The sequence below is a fragment of the Paramisgurnus dabryanus genome, chromosome 11, assembly GCF_030506205.2.
Source record: "Paramisgurnus dabryanus chromosome 11, PD_genome_1.1, whole genome shotgun sequence".
Taxonomy (NCBI): Eukaryota; Metazoa; Chordata; class Actinopteri; order Cypriniformes; family Cobitidae; genus Paramisgurnus; species Paramisgurnus dabryanus.
Window position 1 is genome coordinate 23,310,337 of NC_133347.1, and position 19,768 is coordinate 23,330,104.

General features: G+C 37.3%; 3 protein-coding genes across 7 annotated transcripts; 1 reads left to right on the top strand and 2 right to left on the bottom strand.

The window, feature by feature from the left end:
• Positions 1–1,039: 1,039 nt before the first annotated feature.
• On the bottom strand, positions 1,040–9,150 carry LOC135729662 (uncharacterized). 2 transcript variants are annotated; one of them, XM_065247468.2, is made up of 8 exons: positions 8,998–9,150; positions 8,657–8,784; positions 8,424–8,495; positions 8,036–8,176; positions 7,867–7,919; positions 7,580–7,647; positions 7,112–7,250; positions 1,040–3,621 (listed from the first exon to the last, which is right to left on the bottom strand). In XM_065247468.2, exons 2-8 carry the CDS (start codon positions 8,733–8,735, stop codon positions 2,914–2,916), a joined length of 1,260 nt encoding a protein of 419 aa, XP_065103540.1. In that variant the 5' UTR covers positions 8,736–8,784; positions 8,998–9,150; the 3' UTR covers positions 1,040–2,913. The 2 variants fall into 2 exon arrangements, with proteins under 2 accessions (XP_065103540.1, XP_065103539.1); XM_065247467.2 differs by having other exon boundaries at positions 8,995–9,150.
• A 573-nt stretch (positions 9,151–9,723) lies between these two features.
• On the bottom strand, positions 9,724–14,490 carry ccdc157 (coiled-coil domain containing 157). The gene is made up of 9 exons (XM_065247957.2): positions 14,169–14,490; positions 13,738–13,900; positions 13,101–13,547; positions 11,461–11,674; positions 11,302–11,379; positions 10,940–11,109; positions 10,667–10,843; positions 10,347–10,515; positions 9,724–10,268 (listed from the first exon to the last, which is right to left on the bottom strand). The coding sequence occupies exons 1-9, from the start codon at positions 14,414–14,416 to the stop codon at positions 9,907–9,909; spliced, it is 2,028 nt and encodes a 675-aa protein (XP_065104029.1). The 5' UTR covers positions 14,417–14,490; the 3' UTR covers positions 9,724–9,906.
• Positions 14,491–14,713: 223 nt separating this feature from the next.
• On the top strand, positions 14,714–19,637 carry sf3a1 (splicing factor 3a, subunit 1). 4 transcript variants are annotated; one of them, XM_073816251.1, is made up of 16 exons: positions 14,714–14,795; positions 14,902–14,992; positions 15,363–15,475; positions 15,565–15,766; positions 15,906–16,163; positions 16,294–16,368; positions 16,559–16,709; positions 16,818–17,014; positions 17,150–17,267; positions 17,387–17,694; positions 17,803–18,048; positions 18,130–18,337; positions 18,443–18,603; positions 18,721–18,822; positions 18,940–19,011; positions 19,148–19,637. In XM_073816251.1, the coding sequence occupies exons 2-16, from the start codon at positions 14,945–14,947 to the stop codon at positions 19,247–19,249; spliced, it is 2,361 nt and encodes a 786-aa protein (XP_073672352.1). In that variant the 5' UTR covers positions 14,714–14,795; positions 14,902–14,944; the 3' UTR covers positions 19,250–19,637. The 4 variants fall into 4 exon arrangements, with proteins under 4 accessions (XP_073672352.1, XP_073672353.1, XP_065116109.2 ...); XM_073816252.1 differs by having other exon boundaries at positions 15,366–15,475; XM_065260037.2 differs by having other exon boundaries at positions 14,726–14,796; positions 14,917–14,992.
• Positions 19,638–19,768: the final 131 nt, after the last annotated feature.

Here is a 19,768-nt window from a genome sequence, read left to right on the forward strand (position 1 = left end):
GCTACATTAGTGATGCAGCTACAAAACCCAGAACGTTCCTGGACTTCATAATATGACACCCATCATGCTTAGCTGCACATGAGGTTCCCACAGAACAAAGCACAGAGATTAAATTTCTCTACAACATCTTGAGTTGGTCCTGTAACTGTAGCAGTGTTCACTTGTACAAAAGACAGACAAGATATGAAACAATGTATTGTGCAAATAATTCAATATTACAACATGAAGGTTTGAGTGTGATGACATCTCCGTGGTGAAAAGCTAAGAGTTTCACGTGACCGTGTTACCATGGCAACATGCCAAGATATTGACTAAAATGCATCCACATCCATTGTGCCATCAAGGCTGAATTTATAAGCATGTAAATAATCAAATAAATAATGAGCAATTGCTGTGGATATGTACAGCTGGGAATTGATTTCCAAAAAAAATGGCTCTTTGTTTTGAGACAATAGTGTGTGCGGGCACAATTGAGTGCCACAAGGATGATGTATTTTTGTAGGCCAAACTGGAAGTGGACACTGGTTGCCTCGCTAAAAAGACCATTCATTTTTCCCACAGACTTTTGGATTGTCGCAAAAAATAAGCTCTGTGTTCAACAAAAGTTAAAGACTCTTACAAGTTGTCGTCCAATAAGTTAATCTTCACAGATGAAACAAATGTAATGAATTTTGAAGTGTAAATGTGTTTACTAATAATATAAAAAGCCACATTTTGACTTTAAAATTCATTGTTGTGTTCATCTGTGAATATTAACTTGTTGGACAAAATGTGTAAGTGTCAAAATAAAAAGTCAATGGGGAAAATGAATGTGCTTTTTGGCGAGGGAACCAGTGTCCCGCTAACTTCTGGGTTAGCCTACAGTACGAAAATACGTGATCCCTACGGCACTCCATACAGCAGTGGTTCACAAACTCTTTCCTTACACTTAGGTAGGTATAATTTATATGAGGACCCACCAATTTTTTATAGAAATGTGCAGGAAAAATATACAGCACAGATGACAACATTTATTGAAAATATCTTTCTGTAGGCATATGCAACAAGTAAACATTTTAGAACATGCATAAGGTTTTGTGTTGCTAATAAAGTGTTCTGTATAAACAGGTATGACAAAAACATTGATGAGCAACAATGACAAAGAAAAAACTCTTGAAATTTCATAATTTTTTAATCTTGTGTGAAATCCAGTCTAAAGTCTCGTAATCTAATAAAGAGATTAGGAGCATCAAAGTTTGAAATTCACTCATTGACTTTAATCTGTGACATGATCTTAGTAAGTATTAAAGATATTAAAGTTATATTTTCACAGAATGTTATTTACATTATGTAGGATGATTGACAGTAAATCAGAAAAAAAGACTTTAGCTGGGTTTTCACAGGCAGCATCACACATAGATTTTGCCACCTTGTGGTGAGACACATTTACGTGGCAAGAGAGTAATCATGAAGAAGTATAGTACAGGAACTAGATGAATTACATGGGAGATAAACAATTAAACTAGCAAAAACTAACTCAAAGTAACTGTGCATGGACATGCACTGGCAGTATGCAACTTTGATGCCACCAACTTTGGCTCAGACACTTGGTTCTAATCTAAATGTTATTTTATGCATTTTATTTTGATTTATATTGCAAATATTGTGAATATTTTATTTACCAGATTCATTTTTTCTTTTAATTTACTAAAAAAGTCTACAAAACATTTGTATCACACTCATTTCTATAAACAGGCTTTTGACTTCTGCATCTAACCAATAAATTTCAATGAATGCTGTGAAACATTTTATATCAAAAAGAGTATTTTTTCTGCCAAAAAAAAATTTCTGCTGAAAAATCCGCTCCCCTTCTCCCTCTCATAATGGGAGAGGGAGGGTGTTACTGCGCCGAGTCGAAGTACTTTCAAAAGTGCTATTCCACCATACAATATAGTTCCTCTATTAAATCCGCTTACAAAAGCGCTACGTTTTACTTTGTACCACCAAACTTGCTCGTATAACTACTCGTCTTAAATAGGAAAAACGTTGATGTGTTTGGTCACTTCTAACTTTATCTCTGTTTGGTACCATTGAATGAATGGGGCTAAGCTAAATGCTATCGAAGTGTCGCAGCGCGCTCCAGCGCTTACGTGCACGCACTAAGATGATAGAGGGATGTATCAACTCTTCTTAGTTAAGGTAATAACATAGTTTAATATTAAAAATGAGTAGACTATTCCTTTAACAATGACTATCATCTACAATAAAATAAAAAAATTGTTACAAAAATATTCAAATATCACTAAAGGAAGGGACATTCACTGGTCATTAGTGTACGATGTTTAAAGTGAGTGAGATGACAGAAATGACACAAATTGAGGTCACAAGGTGCTTTCTTTATAGCAGTCTGACCTGTGTGCTCCCCTTCTCAGCTATGAAATCTTTGACACATTCAGGGTTGCTGCAGGTTTCACCAAGTCAAATTTAAGACTTTTTAAGACCTTTTTAAGACCATTATGAGTGAAATTTAAGACCAACGCGACACAATGTTCTCAGAAATTCTCAAAACATTATATTTTTTTGGACAAATCTTTTCAGGAATAAACGGAGGTAAGAAATTTAAGACTTGGGTTAATTAAATTTAAGACCTAGGATGAAAATCTGGCCGTTTTTAAGACTTTTATGGCCTTAAATTTAACTTTCTGAATTTTAGACTTTTTAAGACTTTTTAAGACCCTGCGGGAACCCTGACCTTTGTTCTTGGCAATGGCAGCAGCAAAACAAATGGTGATAAAGCAGATGAATATAAATTCAATGATGGAAGCATAGAAGTCCACCAACCCTTTATGTGATAAGCCCAATGAGAGTGGTGTCCCATGGATCATCTACAGAGCTGCTGGAAGGTCCATGATGGATTTGAGGTAAGACAAAGCTTTATGAGAGTAAACATAGACTTTTTATACGTTTACACCCAGTCACATACCAACTGTCTTTGGCTTTATCCACTGGTTCAATCTGTACACGCTGCGGTTCCGGTTCACCATCCACACAGATCACAGTCATTTTCTCAACCTCTAGCAGTTTATCCTCCAGCTGATGATTGTCCCAGAATCCCTCTTTCTTAAAGTTGACAATGGAGTGCAGTAGTTCATCAGTTAACACAACTCTCTGGTCAGCTCCATTGGTCTGTTTTATGGTGACTTCAGCCTTGGCCTTGTTTCGAACATTTGCACATCTGCAGCTCTTTTTGCACTCGCCGCATTTGATGCGAAACAATTTGGTGTCTGACAGAGTGACTACAGCTCCACACGAACAGAAATATTCAAAGTTCACTAATGCCTCAGTGACCCCGCCTGATATAACCGTCTCTTTAGGGTCCTGTATATTGTCTCTCAAAGGAGTAAACGACTTAAGTTTTGTGAACCCAGTTGAACAAAGCACATTTCCTTTACCAAAGTCACAAATAGAAACACTTTTAAATCTATACCACTGACCGAGGTTTACTTTAAAAGTATCTGCCAAACTCAGGTGAACTGTTGCTGTATTATCATACAAGGCATAGTGAGACCAATTCATCTCTTCTTCACACTGCTGAATGTTGATTGGTGGTCGCGTCTCTAAGATCTTCCCAGTTGTAGTAATCTAAAAATAATCATATTACCATAATTAAAGAAATCATACTGCAAACAATGAAGAAAAGCATACACTGACTTGCACCTGCTAATAAGACTATGACTTTTATTAATCATGAGGAAATACACTATGCAAGTGATATATTAGGGTGATTGTTATGTCTAAGTGAAGAAATCGTTTATTTAAATCCGCTATTTGAAGAAAAAGTGTTGCAATCTTGCGTGTAAATTTAAAGTGCTGAGTTTTATGGATATATTGAACTAATTGAACTAATCTTTTACTAAAAACAATTTAAAATACTTTACATATAACACTTGGACTATATGAATGTGAAATTAAAAACAGTACAAATTTCATAGTTTCAATAAACTTGAAATATGGTTTAAAAACTCTTTTCAATTAGGCCAGGATTTTGTTACATCGCAATACATGAAGTCAAAAGGTTGCCGTTTTATTTATGCTAAAGCGAGTTAAACATAAGTCTTTAATCAGTAGATAATGTAAAATGATGTGAAACAGAGGATTATAAATGCATACAGACAGTAGGTGGCATCTGCATTAGAACATTAACGTCTTCTGTTTTGCCCTTTCAATATAAACCGGACAGTGATATAAATGATGAACAATACAAAACATACAAATGAAAGATTATCAAAATAAACATGATCTGAGAGGTAAGAAGCTGGGAGTGGAGAGTAAAACATGAAAAACTATAGTAGATACCATACTATTAGTAAACTGTAGTAATATTTTATGAAAACCATTACACGTCATAGACTCAGAATGCACTACACACGGAACGTGGGATTTTTTGAAATATGAAAATATTCAGTTTTTCTGTTAAGGGATTTTATAGGAGTATTGAAGGGTACACGTCTGTCAGGGTTCCCACTCTTTTTCAGAGATCAATTTCCAGGACGTTCCTCAACTTTCCAGGACCTTTTAAATATCACTAAAGCAAGCTCTATACGGACAAGATCTCTTTTACAAATAACATGCACACAGTAAAGTCCCTGTCCAAGACATGTAGCATGGCAGCATCACTATGGCATAAAGAGAATTAAAGGGTAAAGCCTGCTACAGACAATGAAATTTCAATTATCTTATAAGATTATGAAAGGTCACGCTGCATGACGTAGATCTAATACACATAAATATGACATATTTGTAGACTGTACAATGATGACATGATGACTAAAGCGTTTACGGCCCAAGTCAGTAAATGTCATCAGGGTGCACTGGTTGTAAACAATCATTGGCAACTGATTGCCAGCATATCCAGTAGACTTAGGACCAACATTTAGGAGCCAGGACCACATAAATTGCCATGACTGTTTCACAATGGTCATTTTATGTCCGGATAGCCTAAAATCATAGTCTGAAACCAGCTTACTTCAACTTGGCATTCCAAAACAGAGCGCTTTCTGCTAACAAAAACTTTTTTAGCCAAACTCTAAATGTTATTGCTTGTTACTTGAGGGGATAGTCCAATAATAACAAAAATTCTGTCATCAGTTAAATAACTAAACAGACCTAATTTTACTGCTTTCATAGGCAAAATAATAGCTGATAAGATAATATGTAATACGTATAATAATGTTTGGTTACTCACATTCTTCCAAATATTTTCCTTTGGGTTCAGCAGAACAAAGAAAAAATATATACAGGTTCGGAATAATCTGTAGGTCAGTGAAGGTCAGGTAGAGTCGGACTGGTTCCAACTGGGGATAGTTAGTCTTCAATAATTTCATATTCTAATATTTGAGCTCATAAAAAGCAAGCATTCGAATAAAATTAAGTTAAAGGAATAGTCTACCCTTTTGCCATATTAAACTATGTTATTACCTCAACCTAGACGAATTAATACATACCTATCTTTTTTCAATGCGTGCACTGTACAGGGCGTTGTGAATGTGTTAGCATTTAGCCTAGCCCCATTCATTCCTATGGTACCAAAAAAAAGTTTTATTTTGTGGCACCATACTTACTGGTATAACTCCTCATGTAACAGTCTTTAAATAGGGAAAACACGGAAGTGTTTGGTGGCTTCCCTGTTTGGTACCATAGGAATGAATGGGTCTAGGCTAAATGCTAACACATTCACAACGCGCTGTACAGTGCACGCATTGAAAAAAGATAGGTATGTATTAATTCGTCTAGGTTGAGGTAATAACATAGTTTAATATGGCAAAAGGGTAGACTATTCCTTTAAGATGTCATTTGGTAAATTTTTTTTCAAGGCAGAGTGCACGATTTTTGAAAAACGCTTTGGAAAAGGGAGTCATGCCGACTACCAAAACACACTTGTAGCCAATCAGCAGTAAGTGGCGTGTCTACTAAACAACATCATTGCCTGGGTTGCGTATGTGTGGGGCGGGTCTATCAAAAGAAAGTCCAAATTCTATTGGGGTACAGGGTGTGTTTATTTTAGGTGATTTCAAATGTCAACATTGGCTTTCAGAGATCATGGACCCTGCCTTTTGGTCACAATTTAACATCAAGCTTATAATATCATTGAATATTTTTAACACACCAATATTATATTCTCTATATAGTTTATGTTAAAAAAATTTGCAAATGAAAAAAACCTGTATTTAAATCTGAGCAGAGCTTAATCGTACTGCTAACTCCTTGTGTAACAATCCTGATCTGACAAGAATATCTGCTTTTATAATGATAATAAATAAAGCAAATGGTTTGATACTTTAGTGCACAAAAACTGCTCCAATAGGTTATGGTAATACATAAATCAAAGTTAAACATTAAATTTAATATTACATTGTTTTATTAAATTTTAATGAAATTATGTACCGGTAAGGTTATTGGATTCTGATGCTCACCAGTTATGTCATGTGTTCTTTGCAGGCCGCTGTGTGCATTTAATACGCATTTGGCAGATATTTGAACTATAGCTTGGGATGCTAGGAACGCATAGCCTACAAATAACTTCATTACATATGAAAAATAAGGAGTTAAATAAGACGAGACAATTTTAATAAAGGCTTAACCCTGGTGACAGTTTTCTTTTCTTATGAAAAATGCAGATAATGGAATAGCATTTGATTATTTTTCAGAAACGAATATTCGAACGTTCGTGCACATCCCTAGTTCGAACTGGACTGACTGAAGTGCCCTTGAGCAAGGCACTTTACCCCTGTTTGCTTTGCAGTGATAGCTGCCCAGTGCATACTTATTGTAAGTCACTTTAAATAAAATCATCTGCAAAATTATAAAATGTAAATGATGACAGAATTTTTTGTGAACTATCCCTTTAAATAAGAACGTTTTTAAAAATCCAGGACAACTTCAAGATTTTCCAGTTTTCTTTAATTTTCCATGTGTTTTTAAGAACTGAATAGTTAACCATTACATTTCCAGGAATTCCAGGTGTTAGAGGACGCGTGGGAACCCTGTCTGTAGTCCTTTAAGGAACCATTTGCAAGGAAATACCACACATTAAAGGGTTTCATCTGTCAAATATGGTATTTCATATACTGACCTCTCTCAAGTAATTTGTGTTCTTTTTCACCTCTGCAAGAGTTAATGTAGGTTGGTCCACCACACTATCTCCATAGGTCAGGCACCTTGACCTTGACCGATAATGTAAAATCTGGGAGTTTTCCGGTTTCTGAAGGATCCTAAAAGAAATGTTGTTTCATATTGCTTATACGATAAAAACACAACTGATCAATAAAAGATTTTTCTTATTAATATATACACTACAATTCTCCTAATTCAGTGCAATGAGGCAAAAAAGCTGCGCTTGATCTAAAAAACACTTGTCTCATCCGATTAAAAACAAACAGAACAATTATTTAACCACACAAACCGTACTGACACCTTCATGTTACAGTATTTTTAAAAATGCACATTATTTTATTTATTTTATTATATTCTAAAATGTATGTAAAAATATTTGATCCTATGAGAAGCACGACATTCTTTTCATGAGAACAATGTGACTTACTCTTTAGTCTTGTGAGGAATAATCTGATTCTGTTCATCCACTTCATCTTTTACACTTTTTGAGTGACACTCAGAAAGAAAAATGGAGGAGCAAATGTCACGTTTCACAGAGCAATTCAGATTCAGTATACTGTACATACAGATGTTGCACTAATGTTGAAACAAAGGGTTGAACTTAAATATAATATGAAATAATATAATATAAATATGAAATGTATAGAAAATATAATTTTTGTAAGTTTTAAATGTCATATCAACAAATAAGAATAATTTTGATGTCTGCCTTACCTCAGATGAAAGTTGATTATCAGAATTAGGCACCACCACTGTTACTAAAAAGGCTGAATGTTTTCATTAGATAATCAAATATGTTTTAACAACTCACATGTGTTTTACAAATCACAGCTATTTTGAATTTGATAATGAAAAAAACCTCCAGAATGACATCTTAACTTACAGTTATGTTTTATGATTATGTTTCCTTGTACACTTGTGTTGCTTATAGTTGGAGCACTGACTGGACTTCCCTGATCTGCTGCTGCAGTGATATTCAGATGTGATGGGGTTTGACTTGCTAATACTGCATTTATCTCTCTTACTGAAGGAACAATACAGAAATAATCACAATTAGTGACAACTAGGCAATTTATACATGTAAGAGAGAAAAAAATTATAGAAATGATGGTAATCCAGTTTAATGTTTGCTTTAATTTTATATTAAATGGTGCAATAAAACATACATTATACAACATAATATATAATTATCTGAAAACATAACAATTGAGTAAACATACATTGACTATAATCTTAATTTACACTTAACCTTTTTTTTGTTGTTTTCTCACCAGATTTATTTTGTGAAGGGGTTGAACTAGGAGGTATGTTTTCTGATTCTGGGTCCTCTTCAGCTGAAGAGCCTGGAAAGATTGGGACACATTATAATAACCAGCTTGATGAACCCATCTGATGTACAACAGTATTTGTGAATAGCAGTACCAAGCGCAGTCTTTAACTAGTTACAGGTATAAGGTTGTTGCAACCATTAACTTAAAATAGATAACACTCTGAATTAACTTACCTCTTGACCGTTTATACAGACGTCTGGGTGTTTCTGATGATGGTTTGTTTTTACATCTTTTAACAGATTTTCTAGTCATTTTACTCGATGTAAGTTACTTCATAGACTTCAGAGAGATGTGTGCAGACCTTGAGTTACCGGATAAATAACATCTGCATCATCATACGGTTGGATCATACAGTGGCCTAAACATGCAAATATATTTCTTTGCATAAAAGCAAGAAGACTCCAGGACCCGTGAATGTAGCCTGATAACGTTAGATAACATATGTGGTGGACGTAGACATACATACAAATTTGTGTTTATTATAATAATATATGATGTAAACTATACTCACGACGATTTCTGCAGAATCCAAATTACTGAACTAAGACCGCGGGTTAAAATATTTCTCCTCAATAATGACATTTAATGAGCCATATAAACTTCAGAAGCAGACCGCACATGCACGAGGCGCCCACCGTGACGTGTTTTTTAAACAGATTTTTCCTGCCTAACAGTTGGCCAGATTCAAACTTTGTAAAGCGCGGGAACAAATAAATCAGCCGGTAATGTGATACCCGTCCTGACGGCCCTGCCCAAAATCATTTATGCTGCGTTCCAGGCAAACTGTAACCCGTAACTCACGACTTCAAAACGACTCACGACTCTGAACTGGGAGTACATCGATCTAGTACGAGTTCACGGGTGGGAAGTCACGGGTTTGACTGCCGTTCCAGTGCACTTTCACCGGTAGAAGGAGGTAAAAACACGAGTTACAGGTTGCCTGGAACGCATAAGGTCGTGAGTCGTGGTTTTGAAGTCGTAACTCACGGGTTTAAAAAACCTGCCTGGAACGCAGCATTAATTTCGGTTTTATTAACCACAGAAGGCAGGTTTTTACAGGTTAAGAAATCTGTACGGCCTGGAGAGTGTATAACAGTGAGTGTCCACAAAAAATGAACACAATTTACCATAATATATTTTATCATAAATAAAAACAGAATTTTATTTAGATGAATGCTTAAATTAATATTATATTAACAATTTGTAAATAAAAAAATTATAATTTGTCAATCAGCTTCTTTCTGCATCATACTGGGCTGAAGAGTGACAGCTTTTCACATTGACTTATGCTACAAGAAAGGTTAATTCTTTTTTTTTTTTTTTTTACATATTTTTACATGTGAAATGTAAATGTACTGTACAATGTATGATCAATGTAATACAAATGAATTAAATACAAGTTAGTTTAATCCATTAAGTGACATCACTTCCTCCTGCGGCGTGTGCCTGCAGAACGGATGCTGGCAGCATGGCGGATTTTCATATACGTTTCTCCTGCATCTGGATTGAGAGAGAGGCAGAGCGTCTGATGATGAAGTATGGAGGAAGGTGAGGTGGAAGAGGAGGTGGTGGGGTTGTCCAGCGGTCTAATATCTGCAGCTTCACTCGCATTGTCCATCTCAGCATTTCCACAGTCTGAAGATCCTGGTTCGTATCCTCTGCATTGAATGTCTTTCAATCTGGCAAGACTGCTGTTCAGGGAGGCGTTCTCCTGCTCCAGAACCCTGATCCTCAATGAAATTGCTTTCAACTGTTGCTCCATATCACACATCACATCACCTGTAGCTGTGAAAGACAGATTGATGGATATTGTTGGTATAGATAGTATAGATTTGTGTTTTTTATATTCTTCAGATTTCTTACTCAGAGGTTTTGCTTGTGGATGAGGGTTCAGTTCAGGAAAGGCCACCAGTATCCTCTCTCTCTGGGCAGCTTGTGCTAACATCTCTTTCAGATGAGACACACTCTTCTCCAGTTCTAAGATTTCCTCTTGCTGTTTCTCTTTCTCTGTACACAGTGAACTACATGTGGACTACAAAGAAAGAAATATGTGAAAATTACTTCTTTTAAATATTTTAACACAACAATAGCTCAACCAATGGCATACGATTTGGGCAATGGGTTGGCACTGGGCATGGAAGAAGACTAGGTGACACATTAGTGACTGTGTGTACATGCTTTACCTGTTGCTGTGTGAGTTGCTCTTGAAGTGTGTCTTTTTCTTGTATAATCTGTGTGAGTTTATCAGCAAGCTCAACTTTTTCGTCCTCACATTCTTCAAGACTACTCTGTAGATCATCGGTCTGCTGGACCAGAACATCTACACGCTTACACAGAGCATGTTGTTTCACCTGTAGCGCCTATGCAAGAATTGAACGCAAGAATTTAGGTACACTTTTTCATACACTTTTAAAATCAAACATACTCAAGAAATAAGTATATGCTATAAAACACACCTCATACTGTCGTTGCACGCTATGAGACTTGGCTTTTTCTTTATCTAACAGTGCTTGTGTGCTTCTGAGCTCCTTCTCCAGGTTTTCCTTTCTTTCCTTCACCTCTCTTAACATGGTCTCAAGTGAATGTAGATGGAGAACTTCTTCCTTTAATGATGCTCTCTCACGTTCTGTACAGATATGGATCAGTGCAGAATCTATTACCATCCCAAAACTTACCACTTTATTCCCTTTGAGAAATATGGATGCCTGCACTGATTAGTTTATACTACAGCAAACTTAATGTATAGGTAATAGGTCATTCAGATTTTATTCCAGTTCCACTGTTTCATACAGTACTTTAATGATGATGCCCTACTTACCAAGACTCTGTATTGCCTCTGTTTGCGAATTTACTACTTCTGTTAATTCAGTATTTTTGTCCTCCAACAGCATCATACCTAAGAGCAACATGTAAAATGACAGATTATTTCAGTTATTTTAAGGTTGTTTTTACATTAGATTCAGACATGGGTACCCACCTCTCTTTAACTCCTCCTGCTCCTGCTTTAGTTTCTTCACAGCTCCCTCTTCTGTGGCCTTCACCTCCTTCATTCTGCGCTCCCACTCCTCCTCCGTTCTCCTCCTCTGTTCCTTCTCTCTGTAAACTGTCTCTGTTAGCTGCTTTCTTACATTCTCTCGTTCAATCTCGATCTCTTTTAGTTTCTTTTTCAGTGGCTCCACAGTTTCTCTAACCTCAAATTAAAATTAAGCATGAGTGAAATTTAACATACTGTAAATTAACCAAAATGGGAACAACCACAAAAAATACCAAAGCAATAAAGATGACCTTAAGCAGGTACTCAATAAAGTACTTTAGGAGGTAAAGTACAGTACAATGTTAAATACATTGTAATTTATTCATATTTGTGTTATATATAATATATTTATCAATAATATACTGTAGTTTTATACAGTAGTTATCATTATGGACACTTGCAGTATACGATAATTGACAGGACATCTCAAGCATTTTTAGCAATTTGATGCTATACATCCATCAATAACCATCTATTCTCTCATATTAACATGCTAATCAGTTTTAAGATTGTATAATGTATTACATTATATTGGATGACTACATAAAATAATTGTACTTCTTTAAAAGTATTACAGGATACAGGATTACAATTAACAAGGATTTTGGATTACACACTTTCTCTACATTTGAACGAATGCATCTTGATTTTAAAGGGCACCTTTTATGCAAAATCCACTTTTACAAGGTGTTTAGACATAACTGTGCTGGCAGTGTGTGAACACAACAACCCTACAATGAAATAAATCAACCCACTCCTTTTTAATCCACATTAAACCAAAGCAGTCTCATTAGACATGCTGTTTTGATTCTCTTGTTAAAGGGGTCATAGTATGATATTTTTTTACAGATGTAAAATAAGTCTTTGGTGCCCCCAGAGTGCTGATATGAAGTTTTAGCTCAAAATACCCCACAGATAATTTATTATAGGATGTTAAAATTCCCATTTTGTAGGTCCGAGCAAAAATGTGCCGTTTTGCAAAAATGCAAATGAGCTGATAAAATGCAGACACTGATCGCAATGATGGTGGTTTGTTGAAATTGAAACTCAATTATGCTTTCAATGATTTTTTCTCTCCATCTCTTTCTTTCTGCACTAAATGGCAGTGCTGTGGTTGAATAGTGCAGATTAAGGGGCGGTATTATCGTAATTGGCCTTGCTACCTACCTCACAAAACAGGGGAAATCTGAACGACCTAATCTTTCACATGCTTGCAAAAAATGGCTTACCAAAACAAAGTTACTTATCACGTTATCACGTTTTCGAGGTTAATAGAAGCACTGTGGACCCAATTATACCACTTAAACATGGAAAAAGTTTACACTATGACCCCTTTAATGTGATGTGACAAAAACAAAGCCCCACGCATGTGATTTTCGAGGCAGATATGACTAGGAACTATACTCTCATTCTGGCGTAATATTCAAGGACTTTGCTGTTGTAACATGGCTGCAGCAGGTGTAGTGATATACTCTAGGGGAGCTGGAAAATTAGCACATTTTTTAAAAAAGTGGAATGTCCCTATGAACAAAATTACATTGGACATATTATTTATTATGTAATTACCAAATTCAATCACTCACCTCCAGGACATGTTTCCCCACACGGCTCATATCTCTACGCTGCTCACTCGCCCAATGAGAAACATCACATGCAGATAAGTGACCAAGCTTCATGGGTTCATCCATGTTCACCAGCAGGTCCTTCAGGGAGCAAGGCAAACCCAAAGACTGGCACAGAGATATCACAGCTTCACCTGTTTCCTTCATACTCGCGTGCACACAAGCACAGGTTTCACAGGACACAGGCTTTGACACTGATGTCTGACAGCTCACAGTGTGGGTAGATGATGAGATGCATGACACAGAGGAACATATGGTAGATGCTCTTCTACTGTTGGAAGTGGAACCTGGAGTGCTTGAATTGGTTTTGTAGATGCTAATCATAGAAGTGCTCTGTGTTTGGTGTGTTTTAATGGAAGAAGTGCTTGGTGCTGTTTCAGGACTGTGTTCACGTATATTACTGTTACTCTGCAAAAACAGATCATATTGTGCAAGTGAACTTGAATGAATGAATGAATTTAGGAAAATTAAATTGATGTTTATGTTTGTTTTAGTGCATCGTTACAGTAAAAAAAAAAGGTTACAAGTTTTGTTAACTGTTTTGTTAATAGATAACAGCTAATGTAAATGTATAATAGAAGTTAATCAGTCTTCTTACCCTTTGAACTTGCTGATGACTAAATTGAAGTAAGTTTTTCCAATAAAGTTTAACCAAAGGACCAATAGAAAGAGGAGCACCATTTTGACCAGATGATAAAGCTCTCTGCTTCCCAAGCAACTGCTCAGCATGAACATTAAAACTCTGAAGTAAAAGCATTAACCTGACACACACACATAAATACTTCAAATCATATGGGGAACATAAACATGTTCAACATCTACTTCACCAAAAACACCACAAAACATAATTTTACTTTATAATGCATACCTTGAAATACTCCATTCATTATATTAATATACAAACCTACATATTTAAATGCATTGAGTATAAATACTACTTACGTGTCACAAATGCTTGCTACTAATAAAACTATAATAAATTAATAATATTTAATAAAATAAAATGTTTTTGAAGTTAAAGTTTCCTACCTGTCCACTACCAGCTCTAGTAAAACTATATGTGAGTGCTGACTGAACTCTTCCTCGCCATCTATATAATCATACTCTCCCAAAAGCTTGACCAGATCCAGATTACATGACAGTTTATCGGGAAACTTCCATGATGGGAAAAGTACAGGTCCAGTCTGTGAGAAAACATCCAGAACTCCTCCCTGTAAATCAATAAGATCTCTACGAAGACTCTCTATACAGTCCTGACGACCTAAAAGATGCGTCATTGTTCAACAGACCAGCACAGGCCTTGAAACGTGACTTTCTTTAGGAATTGCCACAACAATAAGATGGGCATTAGACGTATTTACATCAGATCTCCATGGTTACTAAATCATTACGTCTCATACTTAATGCAGCACCGCGCAGATCAGTTTGCGTCTGATAACAAAGTATCGCGAGAGCGATTCAAACGCTGAGCTGTCCACTTGCTCTCGCGGTACATTTATGTCACAAACCGGTCAGACTTGCGCAGCGCTGCATAAAGTCGAACACACGTACTCGTTTGAACATCATTTCCCACAATTCTCCGTCACCTTTGATACCGGAAGTGATTTCTTTCGCTGTCGGTTCTGTTGTGTGGCCGTTGTGTTGGCGCAGCCGAGAGGTTAGTAAAGTTAACCCGTGTACCTAAATTCACTAATTTTTACGACTCTATTGCTTTTATATAACAAATCACACTCTACAAACAAAATCTTTTTGTATTGTTTTGGTGTGTTTGATTCAGACAGAGAAGCGCGTGTGGAGTCGCAGTCATGCCGCCTGGGCCTGTGCAGATCGTGCAGCCGGAGCCAAACAACAAGGTAGGATGCTAACTAGTTCACCATTTATTTGTTTTAGAGATATTACTTTAAATATGTGTCTGTTTTATATTGTTTTTCTCATGTTTGATTCACATAAGCATACAAACATGATCGTAATCCATAATGTTTACAGTGAATGGAATAAACTGTAATAAATAGAGTGGATAGACTTCACGTATATCATAGTACTGTTTAAACTTTTTCCAGTTAAAATCTCCATTATAATTTTTAAATAAATATATTTTTATTGCATTAACATAGTTCTTGAATTTATGTATTTTTGCAATACTATAAAAATATGTGTGTAATAAAGCTTTGTATGTGAGGCATTGCGTAGCGCACCAAACAGCTTCTCATAATGTTTAATAAGCAGCCCGATGAGCAGAAAGAAGAGACTCCAGCCACAAAGCCCATCGTGGGAATCATCTACCCACCTCCTGAAGTCCGAAACATTGTTGACAAGACAGCTAGCTTTGTGGCCAGGTATGACATCATGCATTTTATGTAATGCAAAGTTTCAGTATTGTTCTCTTGTTACACTTATTAATAAACAACTTTCCTTTCATTCTAAGAAATGGACCAGAGTTTGAAGCCAGAATTCGACAGAATGAGATCAACAACCCGAAATTCAACTTCCTCAACCCTACCGACCCTTATCATGCCTACTACCGCCACAAGGTCAATGAATTCAAGGAGGGTAAAGCTCAGGAACCGTCTGCGGCGGTCCCTAAAGTCATGCAACAACAAGCATCATCACAACAGCTTCCTCAGAAGGTCAGGAACCTGCTATTGACTTAAAATGCAACATCCTAGCTTTGTTTAGTGACTTTAAAATGAATTAAGTTAAGGAAAAGACTTTTTCATAGATTGATCTGTTATTAAGAGCTGATAAATTGTGGGTTTGTGTTCTTAGGTTCAAGCGCAGGTTATTCATGAAAGCATGGTACCCAAGGAGCCTCCACCTGAATATGAGTTCATGGCCGACCCTCCCTCCATCTCCGCCTTTGATCTGGATGTTGTGAAGCTGACTGCACAGTTTGTCGCCCGAAATGGTCGTCAGTTTCTGACGCAGCTGATGCAAAAGGAGCAGAGGAACTACCAGTTTGACTTCCTGCGACCTCAGCACAGCTTGTTCAACTACTTTACCAAACTGGTCGAGCAGTACACAAAGGTACGGTAGTAATACTGGCAAACAAGCAAATTATGCCTGGTACAGTTATATAAAGAATAGTTTTATGGGTATAAAATGAGTTATTCAAGTGTGACAGTCAATTAATTTAACTTATTTTGTTTGCCTCCAGGTTTTGATCCCCCCAAAAGGTCTTCTGATAAAATTGAAGAAGGAAGCAGAGAATCCTCCTGATGTCCTAGACCAGGTTATTATAAAATGCATACAAAGTACATAAGAAATGGATGGTGTGGAGTTGGTGTATTATGTTTATGCAAAAAGGAATTTGCCTGTGTGATGCATTAAATGTTATCATAATGGCATGAAAGTCACAAGAAAGATGATCACAGCGATCAGATTGACGTAATATTGCATCTCTCTTCTTCGTACTTTGTCAGGTGAGACATCGTGTGGAGTGGGCCAAATTTCAGGAAAGAGAGCGAAAGAAGGAAGAGGAGGAGCGAGAGAAGGAGAGAGTGGCTTATGCTCAGATAGACTGGCATGATTTTGTAGTTGTGGAGACTGTGGACTTTCAGCCTCATGAACAGGGTGAGCATAATCTTAATTTTCTTGGATTCAAGAGCGTTGTTGTGATCATTACCAATACAGATCTCACATTTGATGTATGATAAAGAAGCAAATGTTTGCACATTGCAGGTAATTTCCCTCCTCCTACGACCCCTGAGGAACTGGGTGCTCGTATCTTGATCCAGGAGCGCTATGAGAAGTTCGGAGAGAGCGAGGAGGTTGAGATGGAGGTGGAAAGTGAAGATGAAGAGGATGAAAGGGAGACCAGACAAGATGGACATACCTCTCAGATGGACCAAGACACACAACTGCAGGACATGGACGAGGTGAGACGGCCAGGGTTGCTAAAATGATATTTGAGATTTATAGACCTGTATCAGTGTAAATAAGCAATTTTTAGTAATATATTAATTGTTTATTGCTCCGTAACTGACTACAATGTGTTATTCTTCTCTCAATAGGGCTCTGATGAAGATGAAGATGGTATGAAGGCTCCTCTGCCTCCTGATAACCCTCTGCCGCCTCCTCTGCCCCCCACCCCAGACCATGTTATTATTCGCAGAGATTACGACCCCAAGGGTAAGAAATTGACGTTATCTTTTTATAAACACACTGACAATATCAGTCCCAACAGTTAATATTTTTTTATTGTTTCTACTCTTCGATTTTCCATTCCAACCTATCTCTTTTCTTTTAAGCCTCTAAGCCTCAAGCTCCTGTCACCACCTCTGATGAATACCTCATCTCGCCAATTACCGGTGAGAGGATCCCAGCCAGTAAGATGCAGGAGCACATGCGCATCGGACTGCTGGACCCGCGCTGGCTGGAGCAGCGTGACCGAAGCATCCGTGAGCGTCAGATCGAGGAGGAGGTGTACGCTCCCGGCCTGGACATCGAGAGCAGCCTTAAACAGCTGGCCGAGAGACGTACAGATATCTTCGGTGTGGAAGAAACGGCCATTGGTAAGAAGATCGGAGAGGAGGAGATACAGAAACCAGAGGAGAAGGTAAGACAGATGTGGTAGTTTTATGCAGGTACATAATTGTTTGTAGGGATCTGGTGGATGTGGTCCACTTTTCAAATGCTTAGCTAACATCAAATTAATCTTTTTTAGGTCACATGGGATGGCCACTCAGGCAGTATGGCTCGTACTCAACAAGCAGCTCAGGCTAACATCACCCTGCAGGAGCAGATTGAGGCCATCCACAAAGCTAAAGGTCTGGTGCAAGAGGACGACACCAAGGAGAAGATCGGTCCCAGCAAGCCCAATGAGATGCCACAGCCACCTCTGCTCTCAGCAGCACCCAGTATGCCCAAACCCAGCCCACCAGTCAACACCATGCCTGGACCCACGCCTGTTGTGAGTCTGATTCTGTTTAAGAATTTATGAAGATAAATGTATCATAACTTGGTCTTATTTAATAATGCATTTGTTTTTCAGATGGCTCCCCCAGTGCGGACCACCTTGCTTCCGGCTGTTCCGGTTATACCCCGTCCCCCAGTGGCCCCTGTGGTGCGTCTGGCCCCCGGGCAGGTTCTGGCCCCCATGCCGCCCATGCTGCACGCCCCCCGCATCAATGTTGTGCCCATGCCACCCCCCGCACCACACATCATGGCACCCAGACCTCCACCTATGGTGGTTCCTACTGGTGAGTGTCTTAAATAACAAAACTTATTCTGGTTATTATGTTGGCTAATTTTGTGAAGTTTCAGAATTAATTGTAAAGCACTCTTTTTTTTTCTCTGTTAAATAGCGTTTGTACCTGCTCCACCGGTTCCTCAACCTCCCAGTGGTGTTTCCGCCCCACATCCTCCTTCTCACCCTCCACCTCCTCACGATGATGAACCCTCCAGCAAGAAGATGAAGACCGAGGACAACCTGATTCCAGAGGAAGAGTTCTTGCGTAGGAACAAGGTAAACATTGATGTGACAAACTTCCAGGTGCACTAAGCAGAAGCAGTAAATAAAATCAAGGTGTGTCATGTGAATTATAAACAATTATTTAGTGCTTATTTTTTGTTTTCTTTTTAGGGACCTGTTGCAGTTAAGGTGCAGGTACCCAACATGCAAGACAAGACTGAATGGAAGCTCAGTGGTCAAGTGCTCAACTTTAACCTGCCTCTCACAGACCAGGTAATGTCTGAGCCCATCGACACATTTATTTATACTAACTAAACTTTTTGATGTTTTGTGTTACTGTGTAAAATTAACTGTGCCTGTGTTAATAAGCTGTCCTTTATTTTTTCACAGGTGTCTGTCATCAAGGTTAAAATTCATGAGGCCACTGGTATGCCTGCTGGAAAACAGAAACTGCAGTATGAGGTATGTGTAATACGTATGCAATATCAATGATCAATATTGCTTCAAAAATATTGATCTCATTAATAGCTAATTATAAAATAATTCAGTATAAAAGTACTTGAAACATAAGATATCATTTTGTGTTTGTTTTCTTCAGGGTATTTTCATCAAAGATTCCAACTCTCTGGCTTATTACAACATGAACAATGGATCTGTCATTCATCTTGCCCTTAAAGAGAGAGGAGGAAGAAAGAAATAGTTTATTTTTGGTGTTCACTACACTTCATAGTTCCAGTTTAACAGTTAAACATTGCTTGTAATCCTGCTTATACACAGTACATCACAGATCCTGTGTTGAGCTTTTAAGCAGATCTCTAATACAAAGTAATTATTTCTTGTCTCAATGTGTTTAAAAGATTCAGTATGTGAAAGATTTGATGTCACAAAACATCTTTGTCATAGATTTTCAGCACACTGTCAGATTTCCCCTTAAGTTTTCAATTGCTCTTTTATTGAAGTGATTGTATAAAATGTCATTGCAAAAATGTAAAATTCAACTTGGAAACATCACATTTTGTGGGATGCTTAGTACTTTAAGGACTTTTGGGTAAATGTCCCCAATAAATTTGAAATATAAAAGACTGTCATTGGCTGTACTGTTCTTTCTTTACTCACACATATAGGCATTGTGCATTTTTACATTTTGATCATTCAGTTTTTATTATATAAAATGAATACAAATAATCAGTAATTCGTGTGGTGTTTATTAAAAATATGA

What these genes read in the sequence shown, in the direction of transcription:
- ccdc157 (XM_065247957.2), bottom strand. Translation starts at nt 14,416, where the DNA reads ATGACGCATCTTTTAGGTCGTCAGGACTGTATAGAGAGTCTTCGTAGA. An exon ending in GCGTGCAACGACAGTATGAG is followed by an intron (nt 10,844 to 10,939) that starts GTGTGTTTTATA and finishes ATTCTTGCATAG; the next exon opens with GCGCTACAGGTGAAACAACA. An exon ending in AGCAACTCACACAGCAACAG is followed by an intron (nt 10,516 to 10,666) that starts GTAAAGCATGTA and finishes CTTTCTTTGTAG; the next exon opens with TCCACATGTAGTTCACTGTG.
- LOC135729662 (XM_065247468.2), bottom strand. Translation starts at nt 8,735, where the DNA reads ATGACTAGAAAATCTGTTAAAAGATGTAAAAACAAACCATCATCAGAA. An exon ending in ATAATCAACTTTCATCTGAG is followed by an intron (nt 7,648 to 7,866) that starts GTAAGGCAGACA and finishes TTTCTTTCTGAG; the next exon opens with TGTCACTCAAAAAGTGTAAA. An exon ending in ATTCCTCACAAGACTAAAGA is followed by an intron (nt 7,251 to 7,579) that starts GTAAGTCACATT and finishes CATTTCTTTTAG; the next exon opens with GATCCTTCAGAAACCGGAAA.
- sf3a1 (XM_073816251.1), top strand. Translation starts at nt 14,945, where the DNA reads ATGCCGCCTGGGCCTGTGCAGATCGTGCAGCCGGAGCCAAACAACAAG. An exon ending in TGGTCGAGCAGTACACAAAG is followed by an intron (nt 16,164 to 16,293) that starts GTACGGTAGTAA and finishes GTTTGCCTCCAG; the next exon opens with GTTTTGATCCCCCCAAAAGG. An exon ending in CTCCTGATGTCCTAGACCAG is followed by an intron (nt 16,369 to 16,558) that starts GTTATTATAAAA and finishes GTACTTTGTCAG; the next exon opens with GTGAGACATCGTGTGGAGTG.